Below are 15417 nucleotides of genomic sequence, written 5' to 3' on the forward strand. Positions count from 1 at the left end.
CAGGAATGGCGTATTAATATTGACACATCACAATTAAATTGCTTCTCCTCTCCAATACTTCAGATTCATGAAATATGTTTAACCATTTATCATGCATGTTTTTTTTTGTCCACGCTTCATTATCTTTTCGTTTTTCCATGAAATCCTTGAGGTACGATATTTTTTCAAAGCAACCATCTGTAATAGCCTTTCTATTGTAGATTAATTATTGTCTTTTCTACATCCTGCCATTGTGGAGATGTTGTGAGATTCATCCAAGAAAATATTTCAAATTTTGAGCGAGGGCGACTCCATTGCTCCAAATATTCTAGTCCCGTTTTGTAGTAGTTATCAATTTCTTTATCCAATAATTTTATTGAATTCGAATAACAAGAATCTTTCTTCACTCAGTCATATTAAATTTTAGTTGTAATTTTCTTGGCTTCTTTCCGTTCCGTCAAAGACTTTTCAAAATTATTTATGTGGCTTTTGACTTCTATAATAGTTATGTTAGATTTTTCTTTTTTTTAAATTTGTTTCTAAAATAAAAACCATTGGCTTTGTAGAACAAGAGTAAGACAGTGGGCGCGTCGATTACCACTTTTGGTGGTCCCGCTGCCCGCATTTTTTGAAAAATACCGCGGCTCATATATTCAGACTGGGACATTTGATAGGCCAACTGGGACGACCGGGACAGAGTTTCTAAACTGGTGACAAGTTCCGGTGTACCGGGAAGTATGGCAACCCTATTACTAAGTAAGTACCTAATTACCTACCTAGATAATTAACCATGAAAAGAAGATAGTTGCTCCCGTGTCTTGATGAGTTAAGGTCTGCAGTCTCAAAAAATAAAGAAATCATACTATTTTGCCATTGCAAAACGCCGTTCTTTCAAAATCTCATGATTAAAATTTAATCAATTAACATTAGATAAAAAATATAATTTTCTGAGATATTTCTGATAAAAAATTTAAATTATAATTACTTTTCGACCAGCAGATTACGTATCTTGAAAGTTAGACTAAACTAAGATACAATATTATTCATATAATGACGAGTATTTAAGGAAAATTAGTCATATTGATTCAAAGATAATACATCAAATAAAAAATATTGAAGCAAAGTCTTAGATTATTGTTTATGTAATGTGGTATTCTTTTTAAATTCTAGTTTAAAATTAGATACGCCTTCGTAAAATCATTGAATAAGTATTTTAGTTACGAATTACGTTTTATTTCTTTTTTGATAATAATATTTTCATATTTGCACCCTCCAACCGTGAAACCGTGTCATACAAAACTTGGAGCCAGTACAAAACAAAACAAAAGTTTTTTTTGTTTTAAATTTTAACTAAATTTATTTATGAGTCAAACATTAAGAATTACTTTTTCCATTTTATTAGACGTTTTTATCCCATAAAACATGTTGTAATGGGATTTTTTTCCATTACAAACTTGGTTTGGCGTGTATCATTTTTTTCTGGTCCTGGCAGCTTTGTGGTTAGCTGACGCAGATTTGTATCGTATCTTTATGCTGTGGACTGTGGATCGCAAAACGTTTTTTGAATTTTTCATACCACCCTTTGCTTGCCACAAAATCAGAACTGACGGAAGATTTTCCATTTTCTTTAGGGTGTTTTCACAGCTTTATGTTTAATAATATGATGATGGTTTGAATCGTTGCTTCGTTTTAATTTATAATTTTTGCAATGTATGATACTTTTTCTCGTTTCACAATGCGATCTGAAATTTATATTTTTACATCAATAGAAATAAATTTCCTCTTTAACTTTGTTTCAACCGTGTTGCGAGAAGCCGCGATATAAATACGAGTAATTGAATATTTCAAAAATCTAGTCCATAAATGGATAGTTAAGAAGACTAGAAAGGAAGCCGAGGAATAAATATGTCTCACGTGTCAGAGTATAATTATTATATACATAGAAAATCTTTTTTTTTTTTTTCATTTTCGTTTCATGTAATTTTCATGATATTATCACGCCTACGTTTAATTTTGTTTATAAACCTATAATTAAAAAAATAAATAAACTAACTTACTTTTTTATGTAGGTATTTAAAATAACCCATAATAACATAGCAATTTATTATTTAAAATAAAACAAATTTTATGGAACTCCGTTTTTTGGCTCGACTGAATTAAAGGGGTAATAAGTTATTTGTACTTCTAAGAACCAGGCAATTCTGGTCATGGTTTCTATTTTAGTTGTGGATAGTATCGAAATGTATCAATAATAACTTAAATAAATTAATGTAAAATATCTAAGCTTATAATTATTGTTAGATGTGGAGGTCAGTGCTATACTAGCTCCTGACGTCACTGCGACCTGTAAAGATCTATTGTGACAGGTGAATAGGTCTTTGTAAATATTTGTCACCCTCCAAAAATCCAGGTCTATGAAAAACCTGGCTACTGTGTGGCTCTCATTTTGCTAAATCTCCCCTTACGTACCCATATCCGTACAGTATCGAGCTATTATTATTAGGTAAGGGGCAAACTCTTTAACGTCCTAGGTTTTAAACAGTTTGAGTCTTCTTTTATTATGGAAAGCACTACATTCACATTCACATATAATGTGTGTAGGTGTTTCCTTATCTGCACTGCAGAACCTACATCTAAACGTTTCGGAAAGGTTAATTCTAGCAAGGTGTTTATTTAATTTACAGTGCCCTGTAAGGGCTCTACTGATAACCCTCACTTGATTTCGGCTAAGCTTTATTAGATTGAAAGCAAACCTTTGCCAGTACCCATTTATCCGTTCCTTCGCATGGTGCTGACCAGGTACTTTTAACCAGAGCATTACGCTCTGTTTCCAGGCCCATGACCTAAATTCGTTACCAGGAGCATATTTGGGCAACCGACAGGGAGGCTCAGGGCTTATTGGGGCTGTCTCAGTTCTCAGCCTTGCTAATTCATCAGCTGCCTCGTTATCGTCGATGTTTGAGTGTCTGGATCCCAAATCAATGTCACACTACTACACTCACCGACACAATTAAGCGTCTGCAGGCATTTCAATGTTAATTTGGAATTCATCACGACAGAACTCAATGTTTTTAGAAAAGCGTCACTAAGAGAATAAGAAAACTTAATTTTTTGGATTTTCTGCGTAATTTTCATGAACGCAGACATAGATGGTGTAGAGCAGTGATCGCCATACGGTAGCTCGCCTAGGCTTTTTCGGTGGCTCGCGTTGGATATTAAATTTGCCTAGTAAATTGTATTATTGAACACCGAAAATAAATAAAAAATGTACCAAATTTAAACGAAATGCTTAAAAGGTTGCCGCTGTAATATATTTTTTTGGCATAACAATTTATGCGTTAAGACGAAGTAAAATACTGAAGCGGTCAGCGATGTATTACGATTGATGGAAACTACGTCATACACTTTGTCTCTCTCTGGCTTATTAAAAAAAAATAAAGCTGCAAAGGTGAATATCATGCCCAGATTATTTCAAGCTTGCGAAAACAGTTTGATCTGCGATTTAGTGACTTTAAAAAAGTTGAGCTCCTTGGACATTTTTTTTAAGCTCCATTTATAAATTTTTACAGTGGAAAACTATCCAGCTGTATCGTTGAAAATTTCCAAAAAGATGGCCCAAAACTTAGATAGATGTATATACTCTAAGGCCCAAAATGAAGGCATTTGTTTGTTCTACCTGCTTATGTGTGAATCAACGTTTTCCACTACGAAGGTTGTTAAGATTAAATATAGAAACAGACACACAGATTTACATTTTGATAATTGCATTTGGATAAGAGTGACAAGGTACTCCCCAAGAATTAAAAAAATTGTGGAGGAAAGTGAATGCCATTCTTTTCACTAATTATTTTTATTTTCATTTTTATGTTTATTTATAATCACACCTATTTTCAATTATTATTTTCTTTTAAAATAAATGTTTAAAGTACGCATTTTATATTTTATTGTTAATCTGATGTTCTAATTTATTTAAACTAATAAAAAAATATTATGTATGGTACGATAAGGGCCGATGATAAAAAACTATAAAGAGGGAATTTGTATAGGTAGCTCACCAGACAAGTTCAATTTCTGAAAGTATCTCATATCCTTATTGAGTTTGGAGACCACTAGCGTAGAGTATTGTTTGGAAGTTAGTGGGATAGAGCCCTAGGCTAATGGGAAATTATTTAACGGCTCTAATTCCATGTATCTCAGCACCTAACGTCATTACATCTGATGGTATCGGATTATCCTAACATTGCCTGACTCCATCGCAAGTAGCGTGGTCAATTTCTAAGCTTACGATATTTTTTATTTCTTGCTCATGTCATTTCTTAATTTAGTGTATTTTTTGTTAAGTCTTAAAGTTTAAACTTTGGTAATTTTTGTGTTTTTGTGTAAAATTTGCGAGGGGAAATGTCAAATAAGACAACACATTTTGACCATTAAGAAACAATTTTTTATATTCAAACATTTTTAAATTTCACAACTGGTGCAACTGGCCCTCAGTCAAGTATTTTATCCTATCAGAGTTTTTTTTCTTAAACATATTTTAATTGCGATGACTTTCCGATTTATTTACTTATTAACTTTATATATAAGTAGGTATGTTAATTATAATACCATTTTTAACCCCGTATTATTTCCAAACAAAATTCTATACTGGCAACTACTGGTAGTATCTATTTCCATTAGACACATCCTCTACATTTTTCTCTTTGGGTTGCTCAGTCTCCATGATCTCTGACTAGAGGTAAAAATTTTAATTAAGGAATAGCATTAGCATCTTGAAAGTGCAATCAATTTTTATATCGGACATTCTCATTTCGATAAACCTATATTTCGGGTTTGAATTTAAAACTCAACGAGTTATAAATATCTAGGTAGGTTAATGTGGAATAAACCCAGTAATGCGAAACATCACATTAGTGTGTAAAAAGAAAAAATGGTCAAATAATAGCTTTAGCAATAGCATTTCCCATGCTTATCGTATTATTGTTGGGCACACAAATGAAAAAAAAAATAGCAATAATTTCCATCGCCAATCTCTGCTTCTATATTATGCATATGTAATCTTAATCTGTGCTTCGATATCTCTACTGTCAAAGTATCTGACAATGTTACAATTTTTTTTCTAAAACTGTGTCGGTGTCAGAATTGTCGTTTCATCGATTTCAAATTACAACAGTTCTGGTAAAAAAGATATCATCGAATTTTCCGAGGCGCAATAAATACATATTTTGAATTCATAAACACAACCTCAAAATATGCTGCGGTTTATCGTAAGTTTAGTAATAATTATTACTATCATTCTTTGAAAAAAACAAAAAAAACTTTTAACCGATAATATTTAAAGGAATATCCTCACAATTTTAAATTAAAAATATTTTAATTTTGCCTTACTGATGTTATGTTGAAATATTACCAAATTTAACAGCGTTACAATTTCCTTTATGATTTATGTGTAATCAATTGAATAAATTGAAGTTTTTCAACCTGTTAAGTTGATTGAAAGCTTTTAAATTATTTGTACAATACTGCTTTAACTTCCCAGAAGTTTTTTTCATATCTGATTGTTATATAATCATACCTTATGGGTATATTATATTATTATTCTGTCTAGCAATATACTCAAATTGTATTATTTTTATTGCAACTTTAGATGTTACAAACTTACGAGTTCTTTCTGTTATTCTATTTATTAACATAGGATATCAGCCAAAAAATTCAAATTGAATGACCCACAAGATGTTCAGATACCCAATAATAAACATTTTGCTATATGGTCACGTATTGCATTACTCATTTATAAATTTCCTTTTGACTCTTTTCAGTTCACATTTGGTGGAGGTGTTTATACAGGAATATACATGGCACAAAACCACGAGGTAACTTCTTATTTTATGCATCAATAACTAAAGAAAAATAATACTTCCAGTACTATACTTCAAATATCAATGAAAAATATGTAATAGTTCAAGGTACCAGACTTTGGAATAAGCCACATCTTCATGTAAAAAGTGCACCTTCTTTCTTACTTTTAGAAACGCCTAAAACATTATTATTATTATAATACATCCTTAGAACTAGGGTTCGGACCTCCCTTTACTTTTTTTATTCCTTCTCTTTCCTGGATCCTCTTTCTGTCTCCTTCCAAACTCGTTACCTGGGCCCCGATTACGGAAAGTTGACATCTTAAATTTTATCTACAAAGTAAAATTATGTTTTCACTATAAAAAGCAGAATATTTTTTTATTTTTTATTCATAAATTTCATAAAATATTTTTGTAAAATTCTAAACATATCTACTTTTACACATCTAGTAAATGTTATCACTGTAACTCTCCAAAAAAAGTAATACTCTCCAAATATGCATACATTTTTTTTCTTTTAAACATGTTGAATTAGAGGTTACCAATGAAGATACTTTAAATTTTCATGCAAATATACTCATTTTCGTACACAAATATCAATTTTTCTTAATAGACAGTCGAAGATAACTGTTAACTTCCCATTGTATTCGGGGCCCAGGATACCCAATATCTCTGGGTATGAACTGAGCTAATATTTTGCGCCGTCCTTTCCCATCAAAGGGAAGTAGTGTTGCTAACCCTTAGTATTAAAATTGTCAAATGTAGTAGATAAGCCCGCGGCCGACAAGTTTTGCTTCCTGCTCGGGAAAACTGACACAAACTCTTGAAATGTTAACAACAGCCTACAAACATGATTCCATGAGGAAAAGGCAAGTGTTCGAGTGGTTTTTCCGTTTTAAAATAGGTGAAAAATGACGATTAATAACCAACCCCACTCCGAACATCCTTCAAAGGCGTGAACCAACTAAAATGTCGTTAAAATTTACCAAATTATTCTGGAAAACCGACGACAGACCACCAAAAAAGTTGTGGAGCTATCTGGAGTGACTTGGAGTTTAGTTAAGTGAAGATTTGGGGATGATGACAATAACTACAAAATTTCCTGTCACAAGGCCCTATTTGTGTGCCAACTTTTGTCCAGAAAAAGTATGACCGCTGTGCCACATCCCCCCTATTTACCCGATCCAACCCCTTGCGACTAATTTTTATTCCTCTGAATGAAAAAATACATAAAAGGATAATGTTTTACCGATGCTGCTGAGGTTAAGAAAAAAATGACGAGACGCGCTCTGTCAAGCATCACAGAAAATTAATTTTTAAAATGTTTTCAACCATTGAATATAATACAAGACGTTAGCTCCAATGGAGAGTACTTTTAAGGCTTTCAAATTTTTTTTGTAAAATAATTAATCAAATAATTTTTAAAATTATTACTTCTTATTACACATTATAATTTACAATTTTTTTGTAGTTTATGAATGACATCCTTATTTTGAATGTTTTTTTAAAAATTTATTTATTTATTAAATTTTTGTACAATGGCAATTTCTTCCAACCAACCAATAAAATAAAAGTTTTATTTTTACAATTCAAGTTACAGAACATAGTCAATAGAAAAAAAAATATTAAAAAGCTAAAGATATATAAAAATAACTTGACTGGAAGATATTGCTTTAAGCAATAAGTTCACAATATATTTTTGTTGTTAAAGATTTAAATAAAATAAATAAATAACACTCCCATGAGACATATTATGTTATAATGTTCCTTGTTGTTAATTTCTAGTTGATGGAATGTAGATTTCTTCATACAATTTTATTTGTGAATTACTGTGTATTATTATTTCTTATTAATTTCACAAATGTGTTTTTTTCTCTGTCAATCTTGCATGGTAAATTTGTTTTAAAACTCTTTTTATATAAATGACTAGGCAAACATATGTCACCTCAAAACTAATATTATACACTAAATACTTCACATTTCCATTTACACTAAAGCTACTTTTACTAGTAATCAAAGTATGTTTGTGTGCTCGCTCACAGCAAAAGTAGTTGTAGTGTATGCTGATTCACTTCTATGTGGTGCACTACGGGCAACATCTTTAGGCCACTAAGGAATCAGCAATGCCAAGTATCGAGCAAAAAAACAGCACTGGATGACGTCAAAAACCCTGTATTTGATAAAGAAACAAAAATTAATAAAAGCCTCTAATGCTTATAATGTCAACGTACAAATCATTAACAGATAAATGTCTATCTCAGTGATAATAACAGAGGAGGGTGCGATGCTAAAATTGAGAGAGAAAATGCTATGACTTGATCTGCGATAGAGAAATTGAAAAATATTTGACGACAAAGTATCACCAAGTCTACAAAAATAAAAATGGTAAAGACCCTAATTTTTCCTATATTCTTGTACACTGCAGAAAAACACACCTTAAGAGAACGAAGAAAAATGGATGCGTTCGCAATGTGGTGCTAGTGTAGAATGTTGCGGATACCATGGCCCATAGCACTAATGTTTCCATAATCCAAGAATTGGGTATAGAATAGAGTCTTCTTTCCACTGTGTTCTCTAGTACTTTGGCCACGTTACGAGGCAAAGAGACAACATGGAAAAATTAGTGGTGCAAGAACGAGTAGAGGAAACTCAATCTTGCAGAAGAAGTCCTACGAGATGAACAGGCTTGGTGACAAGCGACTGGCGTCTCTCTTCGGGAGGCCTACGAAGACAAAAGTGGATAGAGGCGGATTTTACTGACGTGCTTTCATCCTGCCGACGTGATCACGACTGCTCTGCCAAGTGCACATGACTAAGTGTACTCGCTCATACTTGTGTTGTATACGTGTAAACTGTTCAAATTTAAGGCTCCAAATTTGACACAGCTTATATTTACAAATACTTGAACATTGATTATCTGTCATTAGCTAGTTTTAGTGATAATTTAACACACTGTTCCACTATTCTGTTGTTAATTAAAATTGGAAATCCATTTAAGTAATATGTTAGCGTAATAAATATTCTAATGCTTCATTTAAAAAATATTAAATTATGATAGAAATAACTAGACTTAATAAAAAAACCTTGGAAGATATAAATCTTCTGGTTGGTTACATTTGTAGCAACCCCCAACACTGTTGTTTATAAAATAATTTTACTGATAACTTTGTTTAGGTCCCTAAAGTTGACGACCCTGGAAAACTCGTGGAAAAATTGAAAGAGTTCGTGGATACGCAATTGAATAAATCTGGGGATAAAAAGAAGAGTGAATAATGCCGTTTACGCTTTACTTGACACTTTTTAGATCATAGGATAAATATGTTATGGTTAATTTAAATGAATTAATTTGTGAATATTTAATTTTTATTTGTTTACATAATAAATACAATGTACTTCCTTATGAGATATTTTATATTAGAGACATTCCTCCTCCCATGAATTCTAATCTGGTCTGTGGTTCCACAAAGAAAAGCCAATCGCTGGAGTGTGTCGGGAGTAAACCCATACTCTGGCACTTATAGAGCGCAAGCAAAATGTTCACTATGTTTCCGACTAAATATACCAACTTCTGTCCAATAGCGTGGGAACCTTCGATCATTTTAAATGTCCCTTGGGTAGAAAACAGCGCCTTGACAGGTCTCACTATCAGCATCCCCACCATCATAATAGGGAAAATGGAAATGGAATTCCCCGCCATGTACATGATAAACAAATTCATCGGGACACTCTTCAATGGTCCTAAAGCAACATCCCACAACTTTTTAATTATAAGATGATTAGCTTCATTTTCCTTTAATGTTTCCGTCTGGTTCTGGACTGCTGCAGGGTTATATCCAGGAGGTGATGGCAAATCCGCATTGGCGGTTTTGCCTCTGAAAACGTACAAAAAAAAACTAAAATGTAACAATCCGAAGAAGGAAAAAATGGATGTTTAGTTGATACAATATTTAGAATTTATGTTGAATGTGTGTTTATTTTAGATGCTGGTAGAAATGAGATAAAGTTCCGAACTATGTAGCTTGTATTGTAAATCAAATCAATAGTTACGTACACACAACAAATAAATTAAAAATTAGAAGTCATCATTTATACCTTTGATTAAAGTCTAAAGACCATTTGAATTTCCGATTTGTCGCTTTTACCATGGCCATTTTTAAACAAAGTTTTAAGTTCTTCTAAAAGAGCTACGGAATGAAAAATATGAGTTATAAAATATTCCAATTTGTTAATTGTATTTGACACTTCGTGCTGCTATCTGACAAGACTCCTGACTTTTCATAAACAATATTCAAATTAACTTAGAAATATTACATAGAAAATAGACATACATTTTTTTATTTTAAATATGCGTTGGCAACACTAATTTACTTACTAGTTACTAGTGGCATAAACTACAATATTGTAGAAGGTAGGTACAATAGCGGGTAAATTTAAAATATGAAAGTCTAAAAAAAATGTTTACTCTTATCTAACTTGTGGGATCATAAATTTGATACTCAAATGATTTTTTTCCGTACAATTATTACAAATTATCTATTTTCTATCACTAACTTATTATTTTCAATTGATTTCTTATTGGACTGCGTTTAAATACGTCAATTCAAGACATAGGCACTTGGATCTAAAACAAGGAAATTAACTTTATACACCTTATATTAACCTTACTTAACTGAAATACTGTTTTTATTTTAATTGAAAATATTTTTAATACTCGCTCTTGTCACACGCATCAGTAAAAACATTATTGTGAAAGGTAATTTTATTTATTAACACATTGACACTATTGTAAAACATTAACATACCTAGCTACTGTAACATTTTAAAAATGTACTTACATCAAACTAATTTTTCCAAACGCTTATGCTAATGATAAATAATAATATATAAATATAAACAATATTTTATCCATATTTTAAAACACGATGATACCTCTGTAGGCATTTAAAAATTTCTTTATGAATTCAAAGTAAATATTTAGATAATAAAAACAACGTCATTGCAATCCAATGATATTATCATCACAATCAATCATCTTGTAATTTTTCATCTGATTTCCCAACAAAGCGTGACTATCGCAAAACTCTGCGATTCTTTCGCACGCCTCTCTCAACAAATGTTCAGGAACTGTCAACACGATGCGCATCATGTTTGGATAGTTAAAGCACTGAAAGAAACATAAAATTATGTATTTACATATTGTTTTTGTAAATCTTAGTTCTGTAGACACATTCAGTAATTTATAATTATTTAATCACCTTTCCTGGGAGACAAAACACCGACTGCTCGGACACGAGTTTTTCAACGAATTCCAGATCGTCTTTTATTCCTGGAAACAGGTCAATTTTGATGCCAACCATCATGTACATAGCTCCTTCAGGCATCATTGGGTTTAATCCTTTTACGTGTTTTAGCGAATCGTACGCCAATTTAGCTTGCAACTAAAAATATTTCAAACATGAAAAATTTGACTTGCGCTTTTTTGTCGATGAATTTTAAATAATATTATATGCCTTGGAAAGCGACAACGCCTTGTTTGCCACAATTCAAAGCACATCATCATTTAAATTTGGCTTGTGGCCAGTTGACTCTTTTAAAGGTGAATGGGCAAGTATTAAAGTTCATAGTAAAGTTTAATAATTTTCTTACATATATAATGTTGATAACTTCAGTGTAAAATATTTTTGAAGTATTCCTTAGAATATCCGGCAGGGCGCCCTGGACTAATGTGTTACTTCCTATAATCTTTTGCGACAAATTGCACAATCCAGTCTTAATAGAAGCTGCTAGAACATTATTTCGATCGTGAATTACAATCCATCCTATTCTCCAACCAGGAACAACAAATCGCTTGGTAATTCCACTGCATGAGAGAACGGGTACATCTTTAGAAAGTGCTCCCAGAGGAAAATATTTATGTCCTGGGAATACCAGATGCTCATATATTTCGTCAGCTATTATAGGTACAAAGTTTCTCGAAGCAACCGCAAGTATTTCTTTCAGGTGCTCCTTGGGATATACCGATCCACATGGATTAGAAGGATTAATAACAATAATCGCGGAAGTCTTATTATCAATTTTATTTTCTAAATCTTTAATGTCTACCCTCCACATCTGATCTTCCTGAAAATCAAAATAAAAACCAATGAGATTAAGTATAAATATTAAGCCCCAAACAAATTTAAGTTTATTTGCAAACGTATTCTTTTCCATTATGAAAAGCCATGAATGAATTTGAATTTAGTAGGATTGTAGTAAAGTTACATTAACAACTTACAAGAAGATTATAATATTTAACTTGTATCCCAGACCCATCAGCTAGAGTTTTGTAAATAGAGAATCCCGGTCTCGGAATGAGAATATTTTGTCCGGGAGTGGCTAGCGCGGTAATGCATAGGTCCAGTGCGTGTGAACACCCGCTACAGATGATGACATCTTCAGGTTTCACGTGACATGCACTTCCTTCTTCGTCTTGAAAGCAACTGTATTCTGCTACGGCCTCTCGCGATTCCTTGTATCCCGTACACGGGGCGTACCTACAATTGGAAAATAGAACCAATACATTCCATATTTTTCCTGCTTTACATACATTTGCATTTATTATCAAACCTTAAATAATGTCGTAATTAGAAAATGTCCTTGAATATATTCACATGGAAAACATAGAAGTATTTATTATAATTAAATTAAACCGCGATAATAATATTACGTACGACAAACAGATATTAATTTTATGTTAATACCTATTCATAGATATTACATATTATTATGTCAGTTTGTGCATATCGAATCAACATTAAACAACGTATTCATTTATGTGATGTATATATTATTTACAATGTAAGTTTTTATGCAACTATAAAAAACATTACCTACTAAACTTGATAGATACCTTTAAGCGACATTTTAGAAATATCCATGAGTAAAAATTAATGCACTTATAATGAAATACAACTATCGATGCTTACCCATTGAATTTAAAAGAACTCAGGCTTTTGGTCACTGCTTCTAATGTTTCCGGGGCAGGTTTTAGGTATCCAAGTATTGTTGGATCACCTAAAAAATATAATTAAAAATGTTATGTACAAACATCAAAATGAAAGTTAATAATTTTCCAATTACAAAATTGGAAAATTATTAACTTTCATTTTGAAACAGTAAGCTTTCCTTCGAATGTCTCTTTTTGTATCGAGCTGCCGTTGATGAACGGACAAGAAACCTTACATTTTGCGAGGAATAACTTGATTTTTTAATATTTTGCCAATAACCTGTTTCACATTTATTAAAATTCATTATACAAATGTAAAACAGGTTATATTATAATTCAAACTGCTATCACAAACAAGTGATAGCAGTTTGAATTTTAATTGTGATTTTACACCGTAATCGTTATACTGAGAAGCGATGATTCTGCAAAAATGTTCCCCATTTTAAGAACAACTCTGTGATTCAAAGATCACGAGCCCATCACTATGTGACTCCGTGATTGAGATATTTTAGCCTTACCAGTAATAATAATTTATATTAGTAAGTATTATATTATTACGTGGGATGTTAATGAGATAATATATGCTACTAATGTAAAGATTTTGTATTTATAGAAACCACTGTCTTATAATCTGTTGTGGAATGCCATGGTGCCTTTTTAATACGAATACCACCTATAGAAAAAAATTAAAACGCCAAATCAAATTGATGTCGTATAACGTTCTTATGAATGAATTAGTAACATATTGTATATTTACTTTAATCGTTGATTCCAAGATACGGATTTATTATTTTTGTGCCCTAATATTCAGGATAACGTTTTTTTTTCAAAAATAAATATAATATAATAACTTTTTAAGATTCCAATAACTGTATTATACTCTCGGTGTATGCAAATGATTTGTTTTGTGTAAAAACGTGTCATGTGGTACAATTGAAATTAAACCCTGCTCCAAAACTACAGATTCTTCAATATATTGCAAAAACAACCAAATACAAGCGCTGATAAAACAATCAATAATTTTGAAGGGCAACTATAATTAAACATATTTTTGTAAAAAAAAATTATTTTCTGAATAACAAGAGATATTAATTTAACAATATTTTTAGCACATTATAATTATCTGAACTATTCTGGTATGTATCGCATATCCGTTCAAAACATAGGTTTTAATTTTTTGCCACCATTTTGTAAATAGAAATTTCACATATTTATCCAACAGCCTTGCCCTCGACTATTTTAGTGCGTTTCTGAAATCTGAAATCACGTGTTAAAGAATATGTACCTTTCCTCCTCGTAATATTTGTAGTACCGATATCTTATAATTAAATGTAATTATGAAAATATTTGTATGAGAAAATGTGACCCACCCATTTACGTTCCTTTTTCGCAAAAATACTTTTATTAGCTCAGCCAATAAATAAACTATTGTTTTTACACCTAAATTATTTATCGTAGATACTTAATTAAAGTTACACGAATTCATCGTATAATTAATACGAAAATGTAATGCTTTTATTACTCTGATGGGAAAATTATCAATACCTTCTGTATCATAAAACACCCAAGATTTATGTTTGCGTATTGTCAAAACGTTTGCTGACAATCAGGCGCGTGATGAAATGATGCATGACGCTTATATTTTTATTATTATTGAACGTCTTTTTAAATGTTCATAAAAGACTTTTAAAGTATCAATTTTCGATGAAGATTTAAAAACACTTTATAAAAAATATTAACAGATAGGTACTGTTTTACAAAAATAAAATTTTGGTAAAATCTAATAACAATTAACTAAAATAAAATTTCAATTGAGTTTGAAAATTGGTACCAAGTAAGACTAAAAATTCAGCTGACGTGGTATAAAGATGTGACTAACCAATAGAAAGAGCGATCAAAGGTTTATCAGGGTGCGGTTCTACGCAGAGGCTGTCCACAATTCTTCTGATCGGGTTGTGGGTATTGAGGGCTGCAGGCGAGGCCGCCACCTCCCAACGAGTTCTGTTACAGTCGCGAGACATGGACACTAGTCCTTATTATACACTTTTCTCTTATCAAGGTGTCACTTGCGAAGATTATCTGAACTGGCTCCATGGGCACCGCCGACCGCTGGTTTTGTTCTATATGCTGAGACACCTTGGAAACTTGTTTACGCCACATCTTGACGCTATTGGTGGATCACAACACACCTCCTGTGTAGTCTGATGACAGGTATGCAGATTAGGATGATAATGTGCCTGTTGACGATGAAATCTCGACCAAAACACGAGTGTTTATTGCAATTTAATTCCGAAAAGCTCGTTTCATCTACGCGCAATTTCCTTGATATTGAAATTTGACTACTTACGTATTTTGATAGAAGACAGAATAAATTATGCCACAATATTATAATTCTATGATACTAGGTGAAATAAAAATCGCACGGATATCTAAAGATTTTACCTACATAATATTATTGTGTTATTATAAACCAGTGGCGTCGTCAATATCAAACAGCCGTCGCCGTCAATGTTTAAGTTTACACAAACATACCAGGGTGGATTTTTTTTTTCGTAAACAATATTCATCTCATGGTCTAGTGATCAGCGCGTTTGCCTA

At 31.9% G+C, this 15417-nt stretch overlaps 3 protein-coding genes across 3 annotated transcripts; 1 reads left to right on the top strand and 2 right to left on the bottom strand.

Annotated features, from left to right (window-relative positions):
- The first annotated feature begins 5019 nt into the window (after positions 1-5019).
- On the top strand, positions 5020-9234 carry LOC148280277 (uncharacterized). Its single transcript, XM_088228625.1, has 3 exons — positions 5020-5243; positions 5796-5849; positions 9009-9234. Exons 1-3 carry the CDS (start codon positions 5229-5231, stop codon positions 9105-9107), a joined length of 168 nt encoding a protein of 55 aa, XP_088084751.1. The 5' UTR covers positions 5020-5228; the 3' UTR covers positions 9108-9234.
- EMC4 (ER membrane protein complex subunit 4) lies at positions 9180-10129 on the bottom strand. Its single transcript, XM_088228623.1, has 2 exons — positions 9927-10129; positions 9180-9706 (listed from the first exon to the last, which is right to left on the bottom strand). Exons 1-2 carry the CDS (start codon positions 9983-9985, stop codon positions 9244-9246), a joined length of 522 nt encoding a protein of 173 aa, XP_088084749.1. The 5' UTR covers positions 9986-10129; the 3' UTR covers positions 9180-9243.
- Positions 10130-10567: 438 nt separating this feature from the next.
- Positions 10568-14914, bottom strand: Tat (Tyrosine aminotransferase). Its single transcript, XM_088228580.1, has 6 exons — positions 14699-14914; positions 12800-12887; positions 12109-12367; positions 11481-11954; positions 11090-11272; positions 10568-10998 (listed from the first exon to the last, which is right to left on the bottom strand). Exons 1-6 carry the CDS (start codon positions 14838-14840, stop codon positions 10828-10830), a joined length of 1317 nt encoding a protein of 438 aa, XP_088084706.1. The 5' UTR covers positions 14841-14914; the 3' UTR covers positions 10568-10827.
- Between the last annotated feature and the right edge of the window lie 503 nt (positions 14915-15417).

The sequence above is a fragment of the Micrasema longulum genome, unplaced genomic scaffold, assembly GCF_059751315.1.
Source record: "Micrasema longulum isolate JH-2025_06_02 unplaced genomic scaffold, ASM5975131v1 h1tg000597l, whole genome shotgun sequence".
NCBI classification, from domain to species: domain Eukaryota; kingdom Metazoa; phylum Arthropoda; class Insecta; order Trichoptera; family Brachycentridae; genus Micrasema; species Micrasema longulum.

Coding starts and splice junctions, on each gene's coding strand:
- LOC148280277 (XM_088228625.1), top strand. Junction 5,850..9,008: donor ACATGGCACAAAACCACGAG/GTAACTTCTTAT, acceptor AACTTTGTTTAG/GTCCCTAAAGTTGACGACCC.
- EMC4 (XM_088228623.1), bottom strand. CDS start 9,985: ATGGCCATGGTAAAAGCGACAAATCGGAAATTCAAATGGTCTTTAGAC. Junction 9,707..9,926: donor TCTTTAGACTTTAATCAAAG/GTATAAATGATG, acceptor GTACGTTTTCAG/AGGCAAAACCGCCAATGCGG.
- Tat (XM_088228580.1), bottom strand. CDS start 14,840: ATGTCTCGCGACTGTAACAGAACTCGTTGGGAGGTGGCGGCCTCGCCT. Junction 12,368..12,799: donor AGTTCTTTTAAATTCAATGG/GTAAGCATCGAT, acceptor TTCCAATTGTAG/GTACGCCCCGTGTACGGGAT. Junction 11,955..12,108: donor TTAAATATTATAATCTTCTT/GTAAGTTGTTAA, acceptor TTTGATTTTCAG/GAAGATCAGATGTGGAGGGT.